The 23,352-nt window shown below is 38.0% G+C and overlaps 1 protein-coding gene across 1 annotated transcript in view; it reads right to left on the bottom strand.

The window, feature by feature from the left end:
* F5 (coagulation factor V) overlaps positions 1–23,352 on the bottom strand; it is a 63,721-nt gene that overhangs the window by 33,472 nt on the left and 6,897 nt on the right. The window contains exons 3-7 of the mRNA XM_014556032.2: positions 18,373–18,495; positions 7,515–7,727; positions 6,171–6,314; positions 3,314–3,535; positions 1,868–2,033 (exon numbers count right to left, since the gene is read on the bottom strand). Coding sequence (XP_014411518.2) covers positions 1,868–2,033; positions 3,314–3,535; positions 6,171–6,314; positions 7,515–7,727; positions 18,373–18,495 — 868 coding nt within the window. The remainder of the gene's footprint in view (positions 1–1,867; positions 2,034–3,313; positions 3,536–6,170; positions 6,315–7,514; positions 7,728–18,372; positions 18,496–23,352) is intronic.

Here is a 23,352-nt window from a genome sequence, read left to right as displayed (position 1 = left end):
TCCATTTGAGCATGCGTTTGCTTTTTCAAAACAGCCTTCCTTGGTTGCGGCTTTCACTGGGATTTTGCAAGTTCCCACTTTGATCTCAAAGCTTTCACAAAGGCACTTGTGTTTGTGATTGTGTAATTTGGCTGCCAAATTATTTTCGCTGTGAGGAGATACAAATGGGGGGCCTGCTATTCTATCATCTTGCTCCCTTGACTCTCTAACTTTAAAATATTTCTTGGAGAACTTTTTATGTTAGTACGTAGAGAGTGTTTGCATACTTTTAAAAACAGTTGCATAGTATTCCATTATATGGATGTACCATGATTTATGAAACTAATTTCCTATTGACAGATATTTTGGGTAGCTTCCAATCTTTTGCTACTACTAACAGTGCAGCAGTGAACATTCTATACATACATCACTTCACCTGTAAACTAGTATATTTATATAGTAAATTCCCAGAGTGAGATTGCTCAGTCGAAAGATATATATATATGCATTTGTAATTTTAACACATATTGCCAAATGATCTTCTAAAGTGGCTTTTCCAGTTTACTCTTTCACCAGCAATATATGATAGAGCTTGTTTCCCACAGCCTTGCCAATAGATTATGTCATCTGAACTTGTGAGTCTGACAGGTGAAAAACAGTATTTCAGAGAAACTTAATTTGTATATTTCTCTAACTGGGAGTAAACTTGAGTATTTTTTCAAGTGTTTAAGAGCTATTGGAATTTCCAAATTTCTTAATCTCACCGACACATTTTCTAATCTACAAAATACATAAGAGCTGTTTCTAACTTGTGGACTTAAAACAAAGCTATTAGAAAGGGTTTAACACAGTGCTTGGCAATAGCAAGCAATCAACAAATGGTAGCTGCTATTATTAGTATTATTATTGTTACTACTACTACTACTACTGTTATTATACTAAGCTCTCTTGGTGAGTTTGGAGTAATTCCAGACTGATTTGAAAAAGAAGACCTGGGAGATTCCTCAAAAAACTAAAAATAGACTTAGCATATAATCCGGCAATGCCACTCCTGGGCATATATCTGGAGGGAACTCTAATTCAAAAAGATACATGCACCCCAATGTTCATAGCCCTGCTATATACAATAGCCAAGACATGGAAGCAGCCTAAATGCCCATTGACAATTGGATAAAAAAGTTGTGGTATATTTATATGATGGAATATTACTCAGCCATAAAAAAGAATAAAATAATGCCATTTGCAGCAACATGGATGGACCTAGAGATCATCATTCTAAGTGAAGTAAGCCAGAAAGAGAAAGAAAAATACCATATAATATCACTCATATGTGGAATCTAAAAAAAAAGAAAAAAAAAAGGACACTAATGAACTCATCTACAAAACAGAAACAGACTCACAGACACAGTAAACAATCTTATGATTACTGGGGGAAAGGGGAGGAAGGGATAAATTTGCAAATGTTAGCCACTATATATAAAAACAGATTAAAAAAAACAAGTTTCTTCCATATAGTACAGGGAACTATATTCAATACCATGTAATAACCTATAATGAGTGACACAACATTGTAAAATGACTATAACTCAATTAAAAAAGTTAAAAATAAATAAATAAATAAATAAATTAGGAAAGAAAACCTATAATGAAAAAGAATATGAAAGCAAATATATGTATGTATGTGCATGACTGGGACATTGTGCTATACACCAGAAATTGACATATTGTAACTGTACTTCGTTAAAAAAAAAAAAGGAAGACCCAAATGGAATCCAATAAATGTATTATCTTGAAAGCTGTCAATTCATGACATCTCCCCCCACGTATCTAGGACCCTATGGGACATGTCTTGAGCCTTTGCACATTGGTAAGAACCCCCAAAACTCACTTGTCCATGTTTGCTGGTATTATAGGTGCATAGTCCCAAATGACTTCCTCTGCAGCAATGAAGTATTCCCACCTCTTAATGTGCCGCCTCTGGTCTCGGGTTAGTTTCTTAGGATTCCTGGTTTTCTTTGCACAGTTTTTAATGTCTATGTAAGCCTGCATCCCAGCTGAGTTAGGACATAAAGACAACGAAAGAATTTGAGAGAAGAAATTAAGGCTCATCAAAATGCATACCTTTTAAATAAATTTGTGGAAGGTTTAAATAATAGCAGTGAAAGTAATGCATAGGCAACTGGAACATTTTGGTTTGGAGCTCTTTTAGTACAGTAGAGAAGGACAAGAATAAAAAGCAAAAGAAAGAGAGGGTAGGTCAGGGAAAAACTTGGGAAGATTTCCTTTGTTTCTTCCAGAGAAGGAAAATTTCTCATAATTCCAGATCCTTAATACCTTATGACTTAAGTCTTATCGATTTCTCATTTTTCCTGTCATCTATTCCTTTATTCATAAAATGAAGATATTGCTAGTATGTACTGTATAAAATTATTGTTAAAATTAAGATAGTACAAAAAGCACTTAACCTCAATAGTGTTAGTTTTGTTGTTACTGTTTTATTATTATCTGGAATTCTATCTCCCAGGGATATTGTGACAATTTCATTACTTCAAATATAGTTTTGACTATTCAGTGTGAATGGAAAATGAAATGACCCCATAAAGTGCCTCTTATGTGTCTTGCTTTTATACACATTATGTTGGTAACACAATGATTTCCTATAGTGATATTATTTACTTTTATTTTAGTCTGTTTACAGGAACCCTCCTCCCAACAGTCTTATAACAAAAATGTGTGATAGAATAATTAGTTAGTTTGTTTTTGTGATTCTATATAATAACCTATGCTGATTTTTTTCCCCCACCAGAACTCACCAATGTTCTTTAAAGCTCACTCCTCAGCTGGTTAGAGATTTTTTTTTTTCCTTGCAACATACATATCTTGGGTTCCTCTTTGTGCCAGGCTTTGTGCTTATCTTATTATAAAAGATAATCTTTTCATGTTAAAACTTTACACTTTCTGTATCTTGGTGCTTCTATAAATATGCAGATCTTTGACTTGTTCCAATACCTAGTTCTTTTGCTTTAGCTGCATATTAAATACCCCAAGAAAGAATATATGTATGTTTTTGTTTCCTTTCTCCTTTCAAGGAAGTAGAGACCTCTTTGGCTTTTGCTTCAGTTTAAAAAAAATCTGTCAATTTCTCTACTTCCTCCATTTCCCAACTAATGGATTAGAAGTCTAAAAGCAAAGTATCTAAATTCTGTTCTCAGGGACCAAGGCATGTACGTTTGGAGTGTGGGTGGACTGAAAGGGCAAAGGAGAATGAGGGAGTTTGTGCCTAGGAAGAAAGGATCCTACATTCATAAGCAAGACTGTTGGAAGAATTTCTTGCCTTGAAAATGTTTTGGGATGAGAGAAGATATGATCCACTTTCCTTGTGGGCTCGCAGTCATGTTCGCAGTAGTGGATGTAGCACTGACGAGAGTGATGGCTGAGATCTTATGATGGTTCTGCTCCAGGACCTGGCCATTGAAATGAATGGAGAACAGTTCTGGTCCAGAGCTCATTCCAATCAGATGCCAACTGATGTGATCATAGGCACAAACTGTTATATCTGAAGGAGAGGGAGAGATGGTGGCCAAAACAGGCAATTAGCAGTCTGTGATTAAAAAAAAAAATCACTCACCAGATACATATTGAGTGCCTGCTATACATCAAGTATTGTGCAAGGTTCTGAGGGTATAGACACTCCAATTGTGGTTCCTGCCCTAAAAAAGCAGACATCTGAGAGGAGGGCAAACAAGCAGCCAGAACTCATTGCAATATGTGGTACTACAGAGCCCAGAGACAGGGAGTGTTAGCTCAGAAATGCAGGGATTGCTAAGGAATTAGGCCCAAGAGAGAAGCAAGTAGTGACCCACCATCCTGGTTTACCCAGGACTGAGGGCTTTCCCAGGGTGCAGGACTCTGTGTTAGAACTGAGGAAGTCCTGGGCAAGCTGAGAAGTTGGCCACTCTAAAACCAATCTGGGCTCAGCTGGAGGGAGTTACCAGAGCCTCTAATAGGACTGAGTTTAAGGGTCTAATCCTGTAATTATAAAGGGCCTGATCCTAAGAGGAAGAAGATGTGAAGATGCTTTAAGGATTTTATATTGCCTCTTTACCTACTTGTTGATTGTTTTAATGACAAGGCAACGAGCTACTCTGTGGGTTATAGGATCTCCTTAAAATGTAGTGGACAAATCCTCATTATGCTGGGCCGCTGGGAACATTTCATGGAGGGAGTAATGAGAACTGAGTACAAAAGCTGTTTTGCTCCTTCTTTGCTCCCACAGCAACTGAGAAAATGCTAATTTGCTCTGTGGGAGATTCCAACCCTGGCTTCTATCCTTGGCTTGGGTTTTAAATTTCAGATCTATAATAATTAGATACTAGACCCTGAAGCTGTGAATCATTCCCTTACCCAAAGAGGGGCAAAGAGCGTGCCTTTTTTAGACTGTTGTAACAAGGCAGATTCCTGTTCTCACAGGTAAGAACAGGAGGCTAGAAGGTAGAAGGCTTAGGTGGAAGCATTTATCTACCCCAAATCAATGCTTATATTGGGCTCAGCATTTAATATATCTATATTAGCATTTATCATATTTATTCAATTTACACTGCTCCATAGGCAGTTTTACAGGCATTGATTAGCTTTTCTTAGTTTCTACTAATGACATTTTCTTACCTTGCCCTTATTAACCCCAACTACTCTGTCTTTTCCAACTATAAATTTATGAACTCTATATCCTGAGTTATTAATTTTTTGCTTTTGTGTGTATTTTTTGGCTTCTCTCTATATTTACATAGATGATTCACTCTGCCAGGATACAGATACAATTTCTCTTTTGACCACTCCCCTCTAAGGCCCATAGTACTAGACATGCTATTTTATCTAAAAAAAAAAAAAAAAAAAAAAAAATCTTAAACACCCTCTGCACCAGGATAGATGGTTAATCCATTTTTGTAAGTAAGCACATTGACCACACTAAGGTAGAAAAGTGAGCAAGGTGTGAGCCCAGATGTCCTAAGGGAGATGTCAGTTAACTGAGCTTTAAAACTCTGAATTACAACCCAGAGTCATCTGGGTTGTATTTATAATAACCTAGGTGGAGAGATGGAATCAAATGAAATAGAAGAATGCAATTTAAAAGCAGTGTCTAGACCTCAACTTTTTTTTTCTTTCCCATAAGCTTTATTGAGGTATAAATTATACACAATAAGATGCATCTATTCTTAGTGTAAAGCTCAATGAGTTGTGACAAATGTCTATGCCCGTATTACCATCATCACAATCAAGATTTAGGATATTTGCATCACCCCAAATAGTTCCCTCATGACCCTCTGCAGCAACACTATCCCACTCTTAGTCCCAGACAACCATTTAGACCTCAACTCTTGAAGTGTTATTTTTAGTAAAAGAAGCCATTGTGATTTTCAAATATAGAGTATGGCCTCTGAGAAACTTAGTGTTTTGAAGCATAGTTTACTTAATAAAGTTATATTTTCATTTTTTCCAATTTTTTCCCCGTACAAGAGCTTTGGTTCTAGGTCATTTCTATCAGAGAGAAGTAGAAGAGGTAGAAGTGGGAGCCAATTGTTTTTTCTTTTAACAATTGTTATAGTTTTGCTTGTTCACAAGAGTCTACATGCAAATGAAAAGAGAAAAGCATCCTATATGCAGTTGAATGTTGCTCAGCCATCACCTTCTGAAATGCTAATAGTATTTTTGTATGTTGCATATTTCTTCTAATCTATTCATCTTCACTGTAAGTGTCTTCATTGCATTCTTCCTGCTTGACCCTTCCTGCAGGGATTGACCTGGGAGTTTGTCTATAGGGCTTCTTCTGTGGAAGAAGGTGTAGTCACCATGCAGCAGGGACTACACAACTCACTGAAAGAGACTAAGATTATATCCTGGAGGTCCCGGAGAGGCAGCCCAAGGTGAACCCTGCTCAGAGCACTACATCTAATAAGACTGCACACTTCTTCTCTTAGGTAGCTTCTAATTTGTCTGTTATACTTCCTAGTTTTTTTTTTTTTTTTTTAAGATGAAAAAATCTTGAGAACCACTGAACTGGATAATAGTACCTTTCAGAGTAGGAGTTAAAAAATAGTGAGTATGGTCAACATCCCTAGTGCCTTGAGGAAAACAACAGGACCAACGGTACTAATGCTTCAACTGTTGGATAGTGTGCACAGCCCACATGTTACCTGGTATTGTCCCATTCACGTAGCCATTGACTGTGTACATTAGGGATGATGACTGGTTCCAGCTTTTACTTTCATCAAACACAGCAAACATCAGTACCTGTTGCTTGTCAAACATCTTCTGAATCCCATCCTCAGTTAGGGTGCCTGTGAAAAGAGACATACTTTTAATAGTATCCCGGGTAGAAGGCTCTCATTAGCTATTCCTAGATAGCAGAGTTTGTGATAAGCAGCCAAGCAAAATGATAAGAACTATAAGATGTTCTTGTTTTTTTTAAATAGCATCTATCAAGAAATGGTGATTGGAGGCTTATTCAAATCCTGGTGCCACATTGTTTTCTCTGGCACCTCGTAGTCTTGAGGAATGGGGCTTTAAAGGTTAATTTGATCTGCAACAGAGAGAAAACATTTGGTGACTGTCAAGTCTTTAGTAAGACTATCCATTTCCTCCAGTGTCAATAAGTCAATACATAAGGATTGTATCTCATTTGGTAAAAGCATCACACTCCAAATTTAATACAGTCATCTTGCTAGTCCATGTACCGGGACACTAGACACTAGACACTAGAATTGGTTGAGAGGGTCAAGATTAATCCATTCTCATATGTGTGAAAAATGCAGCTGATAGTAAAATGAAAGAGGAGCTTTTTATAAGTTCTAAGTTTTTTTCAGTGCCATCACAGTATCTTCTATATACCAGGCAATGCAAACATGTAAGTGAGTAGTGAATAAATGAATTAGGAATGTACGTAGATATAGAATGTGTATATGTATAGACAGATGGTGAATCCATCACATTATTTCCACAGTGCAGTTCACTGAGGTTGTTTGTTTTAATGAAAGATGGGCTGAATTCTTTTGGGGTAAAATGAAAATCCAAGCTTGCTCTTAAGAAGCCCAGCCAATGAAATTTCTTATAAAGTCAACTGAGTGTGTTTAAAACCTACCACTCAATGTGTTCAGCTTATTTACAAGAAAGGAACCTGGAGTTTTTTGTGTTTACAGACCAAATTACCAACCCAAACCTCAGACACATTAGTCAAAGTTCTCTCCAAGGACTCTCAGCAGTGTATAGGCTACTGTATACTTTTAGAAAGATGTGGCCTTGAGGTAAATGTTACGGATCATACAGGCATGGTATCAGAACCAGGACCAAGATGAAGGAGGGGCTGAAGAAACAGAGAATGATTCCAAGCCCTCAGGTATCAATGTCAGTGATCTGGTTTCTGCAACCGTCTCTCTCTGCTTGCTTTACAAAAATATACCAAGACACTCCAGACCCTCATTCCATTATAGTTCTCCTCACTAGTCCAACATCTTTCTTGCTGTTGATTTTTTTTTATTTACCTTTCTTACAAATAAGCAGAGGTCCAATCAGCCCAGAGTTGAAGTCCTGTATCAGATTTTCATAGGAGTAGTAGATATGTGTGAGGCATGGAGGGTCATCGTGTGTGGGCCCACTGTCCTCACTGATACTCCACTCGTAGGTGTACTCTTGGCCCGGAGCCACCGCATCATCCATCCTTTCCACAGGGAATGTGTGGTCAGGGTAAGAAGCACCTGGAGAAGCAACAGCCATGAAAACATCTGGATAGTTCTGAGACTACTTTTTCAGCACTTCTCAAGTCTGGGGGAATATAGGATCTCTGTTAAAGCTATATATGCCTTTCTATAGCAAACCTTCATTATTTGGAGAGACTCACGTCTGTCCACTTCTGTATCTATGTAATTATAAAATCTTTGTGTCTATAGTGACCTAAAGTGAGTAAGAAATGTTACTAGTACATTATTTAAAGTTTAGCAAGTTAGTTTTCCAGTCAATCTAAATAATTATTATTTAAATAAAATCGGAAAAGTGAGTCACCTTAGATCAGTAAATCATCTCAGAATGAGAGACTGGGCTATATTTTCTCTATGGCAATTGACAAGACATCTTAATGTCTAATCGCCTGTTAGTGTGGGATGTAAGTACACTCAGGTCTGTTTATGTATTGTTTTGCTCTATATTTCGTATCTTCTTTCCAACTGCTACCACCCTTAGCTCTGTTTCATCAGTTTATCACATCCCCACCATCTGATCATCCCAACTCTTGCCCCCTAGTCTTAGGGTCTAGTTGTCCTTGTGAGTATGAAATGCATCTACCCTCTGAAGTTTGCATGTCTTACTTCAGTCCTTCGTGTGCCCAAAGACCCACCAGTAACACTTTCATGTGTATTCAACTTTCCCTACTGGTGGGAGGGGAGAGGATGTAGAAATTTGTCTTCCTTATTGAAGAAAGGGAACTGTGATGCTGAAGATTAAAAGAAGTGCAGAGGGTTGGGTGGGGCTTTCAACAACAGAAGGAAGATGTGGCTAGAGATGGAGCAAGTGCGGTCAGAAAGGGCAGAGATTGGTATCATGTGTAGCAAGTGGGAAGGGCAGTTTCTTCTGTCAGAGGCATTCCTCATTTAATTAGGTGGAAGTGTCACATCATCAGCTGGTGCCTGAACTTCTCTTTGGGATATAGTTCTCTTTGTTTAGTATACTGGCTTGAGAAATTCCTTGAGGTGAAAGCTGAGATGACTAGAGAAACAAGGCGTATGCATCCATCAGCAAGGGAGCATTCAGGCACTGCAGCAACATGCATTACTGCATCCATTACCACATGAGGTTCTGAGCCTGGAAGCCATAAGGGAGAAGAGTTGAGTAGTTTTTATCTAGATTTATTGACATGCTCTCCATAGGACAGAGCATCATCTTCTGTGTATGGAAGATAATACAACCAAACTTGAAATAATATTATAGAAATAAGATTTTATTTGCCTTGCTGATGGGAAACAAAGATGGACTTTAATACCCTCAGAAGCTGCCAATTTATTGTTGATGGCAGCATAGGGGAAAAAATGACTAGTTATGGATGGACCATAAATTCTTTATTGAAGGCAGGAGACTGAACCAGGTTACTGTTAGCACGACACAAATCCAACTGTGTCAACTCATTCCATAAAACTTTCAAGAGTTTTGTCTTACCTACAGGATAAAGTCCAGGTTTGTTACCGTGGCAGCTGAAGTCACTCATGAGTTCGCCCAGTCTACCTCTCCAGCGTCATTTCCCTTTGGACCTCTATGCCATGTGCAGTTTGTTCTCCACAGCAATCTATTATCTCTAAAATACATTCCAAGTTTGCACTCCTCTCTGTATCTCTACAGTCATCACTTTAGGACAAGTCTAGACTCCAGAATTATCCTATTAACTGGTCATTGGGACTCTGGCACAAAAATACTCTCCCAATCTATTTCCCAGTCTGTGGACAGGATGATCCCTTAAAACCCCAGATCTTACTTTTTCATGTTTCTGCTTAACATCCTGACAACAGCTTCTTATTTCACAAAATCCTTAACATGGCCATAAGTCCATTTATAATCTACCCTTGCTTATCTCTCCGTTCTCATCAATGTGTGACTTTTTTCCCCTTGCGTCCTATGGGTCAGTCACTTGGACCACCTTGTAATTTCCCAGACATGCCAAGTGCCATCTGAGCTCAGGGTCTTTGCAGATATTATTCCCTTTGCCTACAGTGTTCTTCCTCCCTTTCTTCCTTTGGATAAATGTGTGCTCATCCTTCAGATGTCAACTTCAGTGTAAGCTTACTTCTTCCCTGATCTCTGATTATGCTGTATATATTTTTTCTTTTACAGTACTCATCATCACAATTTATAATTAAATATGTGTGAGCTTATATGATTAATTTCATTTTTTCCTACTAGATAATAATTATTTGCACCATGCCATTTCTGTCACTGGAATGTGAGCAATGCAAAGACAGGTGTTGGATTGTATTTGTCTTATTATCTCTGGTGCCTTTTCACACTACCTGGCATGGAGAAGGTGCTCAGTGAATGTTTACTGAACTCATAAGATTTAAGGTCCTATGGGCTAGAAGCAAGTTCATTGAATCTAAGCTCATGGGTGTGTTTTGTTAGAATTGCATGTTAAAACAAACTAAATGCCAACATTAACAGTATGGAGATATTATATAAGAATCTGGATTGTTGGTTTCTCTTAAAAACAACAACAACAACAATAACAACAACAACAACAACAACAAATAAAGCCTGGAGATCTGGTGACATTGGATCAAATTCCTGCTTGGAATTTGACTGGATCTGGGTCCTGCCTGCCCCCTTCAGATAGGATAGTGCCTATCTGTTCACCAGTCCCTACTGGACTCAATTTTTTTTTAATTGAATTACCTTCCTGGCTTTTCTAGGCATCTGAGTTTGTGACCCTTGTGCTAGTGAAAAGCTTAACGTGGGACTCTGTTGTATATTCCCGCCCCCAACAAAAGATATCTTTTTGACACTGCTCACCAATATTTGATAAGCTGAACGTTCACTCTGTTGATAAAAAGGTTTTGAGTGTTAAAATAATCAGGAGCTGAGTTAAAAGCTGAAATAACTTCCTGTGAGTAATAAAATTATTCCAGTCTACATCAAAAAGAAAAAAAAAAGAGTTTATAAGGAAGCGTCTTTGCTAACAAACAGGAAGGATTATCTCTAGAGAGTTGCAAAATAGCTTTGATAGCAAAGCACAAACAGGACCGATAAGGAGAGTTGTCCTCTTAGGTCGAACTTGTCTATTGACTGGAACTTGCATGGCGAGTTGCTGATTAGGGCTATCCTGAATCAAGCACAATGGCCCTTATTCAATGCTTCATGCTTTATGGCCTCATGTTAAAAAGTGATGTTACTGGACGCAATGCTTCCACTGTTCCAACTGTCATAATAGGAGTTCCTATAGTAGAAAATGGCGTTCATAAGCTCTCAGTAGGACAAAGTGTGATATTCCTTCTAGGGTGAGAAACAATTTTCAAAGTTCTTCCTGTCTTTCTCTGGCTAAGTGCATGCTCATATTTTAGATGTCATTGTAAATGTCAGTTTACTCATTCCCTAATCTCCTATATAGATCATGTAATTTCACAAATATTTAATTAAAATTCTGGTGATACTATAATTAAGTATTTATGAAATTATATCACTGACGATACTTTCTCCTGCTAGACTGTGGGAGAAAGTATGTGAATTTGGAAGCCAAAAATGAAATTTCTTGCTTGTACCACTTGCTAACTGTGTGAATTTGAGAAAGTTCCTTAACCTCCCATTTAGCCTCAGTTTTCTTATACATAACTTAAGATAATATTCTCACTTTCTAGCAATATTATTGTCACTTTTGATGGGTTATGAGAACTGAAAAGTATATGTAAAATGTCTGGCACGTAACCAGTGTTCAGGTAACCTGTGGTAATGCACTTTAGTATTTTGTCTATTTTCTTTCCCAGCCATTTTATAATTGATATAGCCTCTTTGATTTATATTTTACTTCTGATGTGATATATCTTAAGTGTTCTTTTTTTTTCATGTAACATTTATTCGTTTCTGGGTTTTTTAAGTTAAAGTATAATTGGTTTACAATATTATGTTAGTTCCAGGCATACAGCATAGTGATTCAGTATTTTTGAAGATTCTACCCCATTTTAGGTCATTACAAAATAATGGGTACAATTCCCTGTGCTGTACAGTAGGTCCTTATTGCTTATCTATTTGATATATAGTAGTTTGTATCCATCAACCCAATACGCCTTAATTTTATCTGTTTTCCTGCTGCCTTCATCTTACATACTCCCTCTGCCTCTAAATGATAAACATATCTAAGAGTGAAGACATCTGAAGGCAACATTTATGGGATTAAATTTTTATTCTAGAATATTCTAGCTAGAAGAAACATCATCTAGCTTTGAGATCAATTAAGTGTTCTTAAGTTCTCTTGACACATGTGAGAAAGGCTAATGCATTTATTCTAAAGGGGGTGAAAACTGGCAACAAGATTAGGTAAATGCTCACAATCATCAGCAAAATTAATGTTTCCAAGCACAGGGAAAATCACATAGTCTCTACTTTCTAGTCTAGTCCTCAGTCCCTTAATTTTGTTCAGTAATGATTATCATCTTCGTCATTCGTCTATGTTCCAGACTCTGTGTTAGGTGCCAGGGCACAAACGTAAAGAAGACAGCCTGAGACCTTGCAGGGCTGACAACCCAGTTAATAATAGGCGACAGGCTGGTGCGCTAATTGAGATGGATTTCACTTCTAGATTTCTTCTAGGGCCATCTCAATGGAGAAGCCCCAGTCAGAACACATTGTTCATCTGTAATGAGACCAACCAATATAATTATCCAAGAATCACTTAAGAGGCTCTAACACATGCTAGATATAGTAGTGTAACTGGTTGTCCAACAATATCAAACTTATTTTTAAATGGTCAGAATTTCATATACAGGTTTATATGAACACAGTGGTTTTTAATGTCCACCTAATTTACCAGAGTAAATTACTGAGCATTTCACATTCATATGTTAGTTAAATATAAATTTCAAATAATTAAATGAGTAATTTCAATTGTTTACTATACTACTAAAAAGTGAATTATGGGCATCTTGAAACAAATAGGTTTGCATAAAGGGATAAATTCTGTGATTATATACTGAGTAAGGATTACTAATGAGATAGTTTGGCGATAATTTTATCAAAGCCTTTATTCTTTTCACTTTAAAGTATTTTATTTTACCTTTTGTCTAGAATAAAACAAGCATGTTGTATCTTTGATTTTACAAACTATATAACATGAAATGTGAAATATAAATCATTATTTAGAGAGAGTATTTATGAAATACGTTTTTGGCAAATCTGATTTTGACTCTGTAATCAAAATAAAAAGTTAAATAGGCAGAAAACTCTGACATAAGTCACAAGAATATTTTTTTGGATCCATGTCCTAGAGCAATGGAAATAAAAGCAAAAATAAACAAATGGGACCTAATTAAACTTAAAAAATTTAGCACAGCAAAGGAAGCCACCAACAAAATGAAAAAACTACCTACAGAATGGGAGAAAATATTTGCAAATAATACGACTGACAAGGGATTAATTTCTAAAATATACAAGCAGTGCATACTCAATATCAAAAACACCAAACAACCCAATTGAAGAATGGGCAGAAGACCTAAATAGAAATTTCTCCAAAGTAGACATGCAGATGGCCAACAGGCACATGACAAGGTGCTCAACTCACTAATTATCAGAAAAATGAAAATCAAAACTACAATGAGGTATCACCTCACACCAGTCAGAATGGCCATCATCAAAAAGTCTACAAATAATAAATATTGGAGAGGGTGTGGAGAAAAGGGAACCCTCCTATGCTGTTGGTGAGAATGTAAATTGGTGCAGCCACTATGGAGAACTGTATGGAGGTTCCTTAAAAAACTAAAAATAGTCTCCATATGATCCAGCAATCCCACTCCTGGACATATATCCAGAGAAAACTGTAATTTGAAAAGACGCGTGCATCCCCCATGTTCACAGCAGCACTATTTACAGTAGCCAAGACATGGAAGCAACCTAAATGTCCACTGACTGATGATTGGATAAAGAAGATATATATATATATAATGGCATACTACTCAGCCATAAAAAGAATGAAATAATGCCATTTGCAGCCATATGAATGGGCCTAGACATTTTCATACTAAATGAAGTTAAGTCAGAGAAAGACAAACATCATATGATATCACTACATGGGGAATCTAAAAAAATGATACAAATGAACTTATTTACAAAACAGAAATCAACTTGTAGACATAGAAAACAAACTTATGGTTGCCAAAGGAGAAAGGGGGTAGGGAGGGATAAATACGGGGTTTGGGATTAATAAATGCATATATATATATATATATTAGATAAACAAAGACCTACTCTACAGCACAGGAACTATATTCAATATCTTGTAATAACCTATAATGAAAAAGAATCTGAAAAACAGTATGTCTATCCATATGTAGATATATATCTATCCATAGATAGACAAACTGAACCATTTTGGTCTACACTTGAAACTAACACAACATTGTAAATAAGCTATACTTTAATAATTAATAAATTAAATAAAAAATTAAAATTAAAACTCAACTGAAAAGAGGATAAATGGACAGGAAAGACTATTATGCTAGAGCACAAAAAATTCTTGTTCAGCCTCTTGCTAGAATAAATTCTTTACACAAGGGCAGCCCTTCAATTTATATTTTCTCAATTCTGTTCACTTCCTGCTCAGTCCGTAGCTTTGTAATTTGTTTACTCTTGTCATCATGAACTAATTATTTGCCAAAAGGCTCTCAGGATTTTTTTTTCCAAATGTAAAATGGAACGTTCAAGCTTTGGAAAAGTGAAGTTCCATAAAGAGCCATTTTGGTCACCCATTAGGATGCTTGTTTGTGAACTTCTCCCTTGTTACTTACTTTTTTTGGACAGCTTTTTTTTTCCTCTCCATTTAAAAAACTTAGTGAATGCTTCAGTGTGCATTCACAGATTCAGAACATTCTTTTAAAAGCTATAATTTAGGCAGTGGGCAAATTAGAGTGCCGATGCTTTGTAAAGAGCCTGGTTTCATTGCACAGGGCATGCAAGTCTCTTTCAAAGGAGAGTTCACAGTTTTTAGATTTCTGAGAATTAATGTATTAGCCCTTATAATTTGTTTCAGATATTTATTGTATACTCAAATGAGTGTCTAAATAAGGTGAGAATATTCAGATGCAAAGTGAAAAATGTAATTGACTGCATTGTGTCAAGCATTGGGATGTTTGGAAAAACCTAGAAGACTGAGTTTTCATAAAGAGAATTTGGCGATACTTAGGTGCAAAGAACAATCTCTGGTGGAAAATTCATTCATTCACTCATTCATTCATTCATTCATTCAGAGAGTTGGCTTATCAGCAGACAGCTGGATGTTATAGAACTAATTTTGTGTGTGTTACTCATAATGAAACTGCCAATTTATGGGTAAAAAGCCAGTATGAGACTTCCACACTAAAAACAGTAACATCTTTCTGGCCAGAACTCAGATTTCCAATCATCTCCTAACTAATGCATAACCAAGAATTAAAAAAGCAACAAGGTTCCCGGAAAACCAAAATAAAAGTTATAAAATCCATGAATGAAAGCTCAGGGTCTTTACCTGTAGGCAGTACCATAGCTAACAATGTGAGCCTTCATTTAGAGTCTGTTTACTCTTAGATTGCACACAATTCTAATGTTTGTGAATATTTTAAAAATCTCATAGTAGACTTGAAGTAATGGTTTAGAAAGGGATTAGCATTTTACTCATATTCTGTTTTAAAAAAATCTGGGTAAGTATAACATTTAGAAAGATTTATAGCCAAAGTGACTTAATGAAAATATCTTACACTTGAGAAAGTAAACCTCAAACTATCCAGAATACATAATTTTTCAAAATGACTCTTATATGCTCTGGATAACTGAAGTTTTCTATGCAATTTTAGTTTATTTTGTCATCTCAGTTCTAGTAGAGTTTTATTTCATTAGAGTAGAAATAAAATGATGAGCACTATCTAAGGCCAAGGCCTTCATTCAATCTAAGCTTCTGGAAACAAAATTTAGTGCCTGCACTATAAATAGCCATGAAATAACTATAGCAACAACAGCCATCATTATTGTGTGCAACTACATGCCAGAAACTTTACATATATTATGACTAATCCTTGCAATAACTTTAGATGAGTGAAATTGCTATCCCCATTTTATAGATATAAAACTGAGGGTTAGAGGTAAAGGAAATTTCCCTGGTTAACGTAGGGTTCAGATCCAGGTCATTCTGGCTCCAAAGCCAGCATTCTTTCCATGGCTGTTTTTCTCTTCTATTCTAAATTTGTGGTGGGGCTCAAGGATTAATTCCCGGATAAGAAAGTTAGCTGACTAGCTTTCAAATATCTACCTCTGAGATAAAGGAATCTGGATTCTCGTGTAGCTGACTCAGCATGTAGTTAGTTTATCTCCACTCCTGAAAAAATTGTTCAAATCATAGGAAGCTGTGAGCAAGGGTGAATGTCAGACATGAAGATAGGAATGTTTTATTTTAACAGGAGGCACAATAAAATGAATGGAAGGCTTGTTTTACTTTTAATTGTTATTATTATTATTATTTTTTTACCACTAAAGACAGTTTTAATCTATATACTAGATTTGCATCTCATTTCCAAGATAACATTTGACTTTCCTCATCAATCTGTATTTACCTTTCTCAGACTCATGCAACCAGGGGCAATAACCAGGTGGCCAGTGGAAGTGGTGGGAGCATTTTCAACAACTGCTCACAAATTATTCTGGCTGTAGGGCAGTGTAGGGACAAATAAACAGAGAAGGAAGGGGGATAATGTTGCAAGGTTCATTCATTGTGCAAACAGCTTCGCTGGGGTACAAAGTCCTCAGCACCTACCTCCTCCAACATTTGAAATAGAACCTGCATGGGACATTTTGAAGATTACCCCTTCATGCATGACATTGCTGAATTCCCGAAGCAGCCATCTGGAATCCTCATAAATAGGTTAAACGGTTGTTCACTGTGTCACTGCATGCTGCCTCACCCAGAGTCTTGCCAAATTGGATCTTTAAGATGCCTGGAATTTCACAGTTACTGCTTTATTGTTTTCCCTCAAGCCAAAGATTAAATGATAATGCTAATAGTCCTGGGGAGGTTAGTTCATTGACTTATTGTCAGTCATCTATACCTTGTCAGAATGGGTTTGATAACAATTTACATAGGAAATAATACATGTAAAGGCCACTTTCTAATCCATATATTCTCAGATAAATATTAAATTATTTGGACATATTTTTAATTTTTTAATTGAGATGTAATTGACATATAACATAGTTTGGAAACATTTTGATTGAAGAATTACCTTTACTGTCATAGCTAATATTTATCAAGTGCCTATTGTATGCTAGGCATTGTTCTAAGATTTCATGACAACAAACCTATATGAAGTAGGTATGATTATCATCCCCCTTTTACAGATGAGAATGATGAAGCACAGAGATGTTAAGTAACTTTCTAAAAGTCACATAGCTAATAAGTGTCTGAGTCAGGATTTGTACCAGGAATCTAGTTCCAGAACCTACATTGTAAACCACTGTCCTACTTAATTCTTCTCTTCAAAGGTATAATGGCTGAAACACGTGGGAAAAAATGATTTGTGAATCATCGAAGGTCTGAAGTTTATTATACCTTTAAATGTTATTATACCAATATCTATTACAATACGGATATAATTTTCTTACATCAATTCCTAACAGAACTCCATCTGCATATTGTGGTCTGAAACATCAACATAATGGAAATAATCAGAACAATATCAACAACAGGCACTTACTGTCCTGTGGCTGATGTGGTCACTTTATCACCATCATGGTGATCTTCACCATCATTGTCATCATTATCATCATTATCACTGTCATCATTTATTCAGGGCTTACCAGGTTCCAGGAACCATGTTTAGTACATTACCTAAGTCATCACATTTGGTCCTCAAAGAAATCTGATAGAGTGGGTATAACCATTCCCATTTTATAGATGAGAAAAATGAGGCTCAGAAATGCTAAGATCACAGAACCAGAAATTGTAAAGCTGGAATTTGAGCCTAAATCTTCCTTCAAAGCTTATGTTCTTAATCACTTCACTATGTCCAAACCTTTAATATTCCTTTCCCTACTACTATCACCACAACCACCACAAAATATCACTTATTAAGTATCATCTTTGTGCCAGGCTAGCCCTATGTCAGGCTAATCTTATGTCAGTATTTCAAACTATGGCTCGTGGGCCAAATCTAGCCAGCAGCCTGTTTTTTAAAATAAAGTTTTATTGGGACACAGCCATGCTCATCTATTTATATACCATCTATCCCTGTTTCTGTACTAAAAGGTAGAGTTGAGTAGTTGAAACAGAGATTCCACGGCTCACAAAGCCCAAAATATTTGCAGCCTGGCTCTTCACAGAAAATTCTGCAGACCGCCACCTTAATCCATCTAACAATATAGGCATCACCATTCTCATTTTGCAGGTGAACTTATTAGAATTCAGAATTAGGTAACTTGCCCATGCAACTTTTAAAAAATAAGAAGCTAGCAAAAAAACTGAGGTCTAGATGACTCCATAACTTTTTCATTTTCCTCTCTGAAATCTATAAAAGCAATCATTTTTATAATTACCAGTTGCAGGAAAGGAGATTTCTCTAACATGGTTTTGAATGTTTGGCACTGGTGGTAAAGAGTTGTACATTTTCCCTCATCAGAAGGATATTAAATTCCTCTTACCTTCTGAGAATTTACTGTACTTAATTCCTTGAGGATGGATGCTTAAGGGCTTGTCTGCCTTATTCTTAAAGTGAACTTTCATGATGTCTCCAACTTCAGCATATAAAGTAGGCCCAAGAAGTCCTGTGAAAACAAGGATTTAAAATATGTCTGTGTTCAGGATTATCAAGACAGAGCTGCTAAGCAAGAAAAACATGCAGAAAACCCCATGGGTGATTGCTGTTATTCCTCCCAGTCCTGAAGTTGACCTAGTTATCTTCAACCTAGAAGTCTATGCTAGCTCATTAACTCTGTGTTACATGCAGTCAGATAAGGACAGGAAGGTAGAAATACATGGCTTGGGCCCAAAACCAGTTAAGAGAGTAGGAGTTGGGGAGGGTACAGATCAAGTGGTAAGGTGCATGCTTAGCATGCATGAAGTCCTGGATTCAATCCCTAGTCCCTCCATTAGAATTAAATAAATAAATAAACCTACTTACCTACCCTTAAAACAAACAAACAAACAAACAAACAAAAAACGGATTCTCAAGTCCATTCATTAAAAAAAAAAAAGACTTCAAAAAAGAGAGAGAGAGAGACTAGAAGAAATAGTTCTGACCATGTCCACCCCATTCTGACCCACTGTCATTTCTGGGGTAACTACTATCTTTGGTCAAGAAAAGAGGGATGTTCATTTTCATTTATACAGGGTGATGTGAGGGAGGTTGACTGACTTCTTCAGATCTCTCTGAAATGGGAGACCTGAGAGACCTAAATGAAGCAAGGGAGCAAATCAGACAGTTCTCTGGCCCTGTGGGAAGTTCAAAGTCCCTGAGGCAGAAGTGAGCTTGATGTATCCAAAGAACAGTCAGACAAACAGTGTGGCCAGAGTGAGAAGAGTTGGGGTTGGGTGGGGGTGCACATCAGGTAAGGAGCTATGGGCCATGATAAGGACTTTGGATTTTCTTCTAAGTGGAATGGGAAATCCCTGGAGCTTTGTGCAGCAGAGAGATGTGGTCTGATATGTTTTAAAAGTTCATCCTAAAAGAAAAGAGACAAAAAGTTCATCTTAGCTGTTGTGCAGAAAACAGTCTGTGTAGTGACAAGAGGAGCAGATCAGGTGGTGTAGACAAGAGACACCAGTGTATTAGGCCAACGTGTGTAGCAGTGAAATGGTGAGAAGAGGTTGGATTCTGGGCATTTTGAAAGTAGGGCCAGCAAAATTTGCTGAAGGGTTGGATGCAGCACTTGAGGGAGAGAGAGAGAAATCAAGGATGACCCCCAAAGTTTTTGATCTGAGCAACTGAGTAAATAATGTTTTCAGTTACTTAGATGGGACACACAGTAGAGATAGCAGGTTGGGGTGCAGAAATCAACAGTGAGGTGTCATTTACTATAAGCCAGGCGCTGGGCTAGGTTCAGGGGCCACATGGATAAATAAGACACAGTCCCTGTCCTTAAGGAGCACACAAGCTTGTTCGGAAATAAGACATATGGTAGAAGCTACTGCTAAGATATGGGCAAAATGCTACAGGAGCAGAGAGGATGAAGGACCAATTCTCTCTGAGGAGTTAGGGGAAGAGGTGATATCTGAGTCAGATTACTGACCAATCATATACTAGAATTTCGCGAAGTATAGTTCTTGGATTCTCTGCATCAGAATCACCAGGGGCAGTTTTAAAGGCAGATTCCCAAGGACTATCTCAGACCCAGTGAATCCTCTGAGTCCCTGGAGGTGGGGTTTGGGAATGTGCATTTTAAACATGAGTGATTCTGATGTCCTCTAAAGCTTGAGAACCTATCACTCAAAGCCCTATTTCAGACAAGTGACAGGAATTGACTGTTCTCACTTCCAAGCCATCCATAACCTCTTCTGGAGTTGGCTTCTGCCCATTAAGAATCACAGGAGCAGGAGAAGGAAATTACAGTAGGCATGGAGTTCAATGGGCATTTGTTTGCATTGGTGGTAATTATAACAAGGCTTCCACTTATTGTCCCCCTTGATATATTCAAGCACTCTACATCCTTACATTAAACCCCCCAGTAAATCTTTAAGGTAGATATTAAGATCCTTATTTAATGAGGAAACTGAGCCTCAGAGTTTTAAATATCTTGTCCAATATTGCGTAGCTAATTAGAAGCAAAGCCATGATTTAAAATTAAATCTGTCTGATTCTAGATATTGAGCTTTTAACCACCCCTTTGTATTGCACCCCCCACCTTGTATTTATTCATTTATTCAACAAATACTAACTGATCACTTCTCGGCCTTTTGGCTAAGATTAAGTGTAGTAGCAAATGCTAATTCAGTGCTTACTTTATCCTAGATGTCAGAATTGCAACTGTGAGTAAAATAGATACAGCTTTCTAGAGCTTATAAAACAGAAGGAAAGACAGCTTTTAACAAATGATCACACAAATATTTAATTGCAAACTGTGGTTTGTATTATGAAAGAAAAGTACAGAATTCTCTGAAGAGATTTGACGGAGGCATCTAATATCTTAGAGGAAGAGAGGGGACTAGGGTTGGGAAATACTTCCCTGAGGAAGCAATGCATTAACTGAAGTCCAAAGGCAAAGAGGCTGAGGGATGGACAAGGGCATTCCAGGGAGTGGGATTAGCATGTGCAAAGGCCCTGAGGTGCCAGAAAACTTGGCCTATTCAGAGAACTGACAGATAACCATAAGGAAGGTAGAGCTTAGTAGGTAAGAGAGACAGGCAGAAAGCAAAGCCAATGGCATGGTCAGAGATACAGTCACACAAGGCCTTTAACCTAGGAGTATCTGGAAGCAGAGGTGCGACATGAACCATATATTGGTTTTTAAATTTCTGGCTGCATTTGTGGAGTATGATCTGGGGAGAAGCCAGAGTGAACATTGAGAGAAAAGATGGAAGGCTCCAGGAGAGAATGTTGGTGAGTACTTAGTTTAAGGTTAGGGCACTTGGGATACTGAGGAGAAAACATGTTAGGGAGCTGTTTAGGAGACCAAACTGTCAGGACTTGATGGATTGGATATGGGGTGGAGGGCAAGGGAGATCACATTGCCATGGATGGCTGGTGAGGTTCTGGCTTAGAGGGCTGGGAGGATGAGGGTGCCATTCTCTGAAATGGAGGACATTGTGGGAGGGTTTTGTTTGTGGGTGTGGCAGACGGGATAATGGCCTCCAAGAGAGGTCCATGTCCTAATATCTGAGACCTATGAATATGCTACCTTATATGGCAAAATGGACTCTGGGGATGTGATTAAGTTAAGCATGTTGAGATGGGGAGAGTTTCCTGGATTGTCCAGGGGACCCGATGTCATCATAAAGGTCCTCACAAAAGAGAAACAGGAGGAACTAAATTACGTAGAAAGATGCTACCCGATGGCTTTGAAGATGGAGGAAGGGGCCATGAACCCATGAGCATGGGTGGCTTCTGGTAACTGGAAAAGGCAAGGAAGCAATTCTCCCCTAGAGCCTTCAGAAGGAACAGAGCTCTATAAACACCTTGATTTTAACCCAGGGAAACTCATTTTGGACTTCTTGCCTCAAGAACTGCAAGATAATAAATTTGTGTTGTTTTAAGCCACTGAGTTTGTGGTGATTTGTTACAGCAACAATAGGAAAATAATTTCCTGCTAGCAATGAGAAAATACGGTCTCTGAGATAGAGGTCCTGTCTTCACTGACTCCTGTCTTTCCACCCACTGTTGTCTTATTCCTTTCACTGCACTCCCAGTCCTAGAGTTTATACTGATCTCATGCCTGAAGCTTTTTGTTTGTTTTCATGTTAGTTCTGCACAGGACCATGGAGGCCACATAATTTAATCCTCATTTTAGAGATGGTTACAAAGCTTGGGAAGAGGGGTTGGGGACAGTGGCTTGCCTAAGGTCCGTCAGTGATTGGGTGGCGTTTCTGAAACTAGGTCTCTGAACTCCTGAACCAAAACTTTCTTTATCACCTTCTGCAGGGCAGGTCAGACCGTCCTCTTTCCTGGAATAGTCACAACATCTACACCATTTTCCATTCCTGGTCACATCTGACTCCACCAGCCCACTGACCCCTCTCTTCTGGCTGTTACCCTCAGTCCTAGCTCCCAACGGAAGCCCTCAGTGGCCACTCCCACCTGCCTGGAATGCCCTGGAGCCCAGTGGGAAGCTGACTCTTCTGTCACATTGTGCACTGCATTTTGTTGCCATGGTTGCTTTGCTTGGTTGATTTGTTTGTTGGCATCACATGGCTGCAAATGCCAGATGCCCAGAGTAAGTCTCCTAAGTTATTTAACCTCTTACAGCAAGTAGTAGTTTGGAATATTTATTTAGCCTCCCTTTCTGCTTCTTCAGACTTCAAGCAGTTTTTCTGAATGCAGATCACATTCCTTCATGCATGTAGGCAAACACATGGCTGAATGTTGTCTGAGCTGCCGTTTAGTTCTCATCAGCCAGATGGTCTAAGACCTTTCCCACCCTCTCCTCAGTGCCCAAAGCCAAACTGGGGAAAGAAGTGGCCTATCTTTAGATCCTAGGAGGGTAGCACAGCCTGTTCCCAATTTCACGCAATTTTGGAGTTGGAGAGGGCTACAGGAGGTCAGCTAATCCAATTCCCTGCTCTCAGGTGAATAATGAGTTACAGAACACAGGGCAGCCCATGCAGCTGCTGTGATAAAACCCCTTTTGGGGCAAACATTTCATAATCTTCCTTGAAAATACACAGAGACTCAATACTAGCCATTTTAAAGCCTGACAGTATTCCTGAAAAAGAGCCTGGCCCCTCCACCTGTCCACATGTCCATAAACCTCACTGGACAGGTGTCTTCAGATCTCTAGTCTTGCAGCCTATCCCCACCTGCTACTACAATACCTTCTGGGCTTTGCTGCAGAAATGGGCACATGGCTAAAATCATACCCACCAGTTGGGTGGAGCAGGAAACAAGGGATTAGGCAACAGAATGCGGAAGGCCACTTAGTCAATGGCAGTGTTCACACCACATCATATTAAAAATCTGAGGCTTTTCCTTT

The sequence above is a fragment of the Camelus ferus genome, chromosome 21 (assembly GCF_009834535.1).
Source record: "Camelus ferus isolate YT-003-E chromosome 21, BCGSAC_Cfer_1.0, whole genome shotgun sequence".
Lineage (NCBI taxonomy): Eukaryota > Metazoa > Chordata > Mammalia > Artiodactyla > Camelidae > Camelus > Camelus ferus.
Note: the sequence above shows the minus strand (reverse complement) of the source record. Positions and strands in the feature narration are given on the sequence as shown.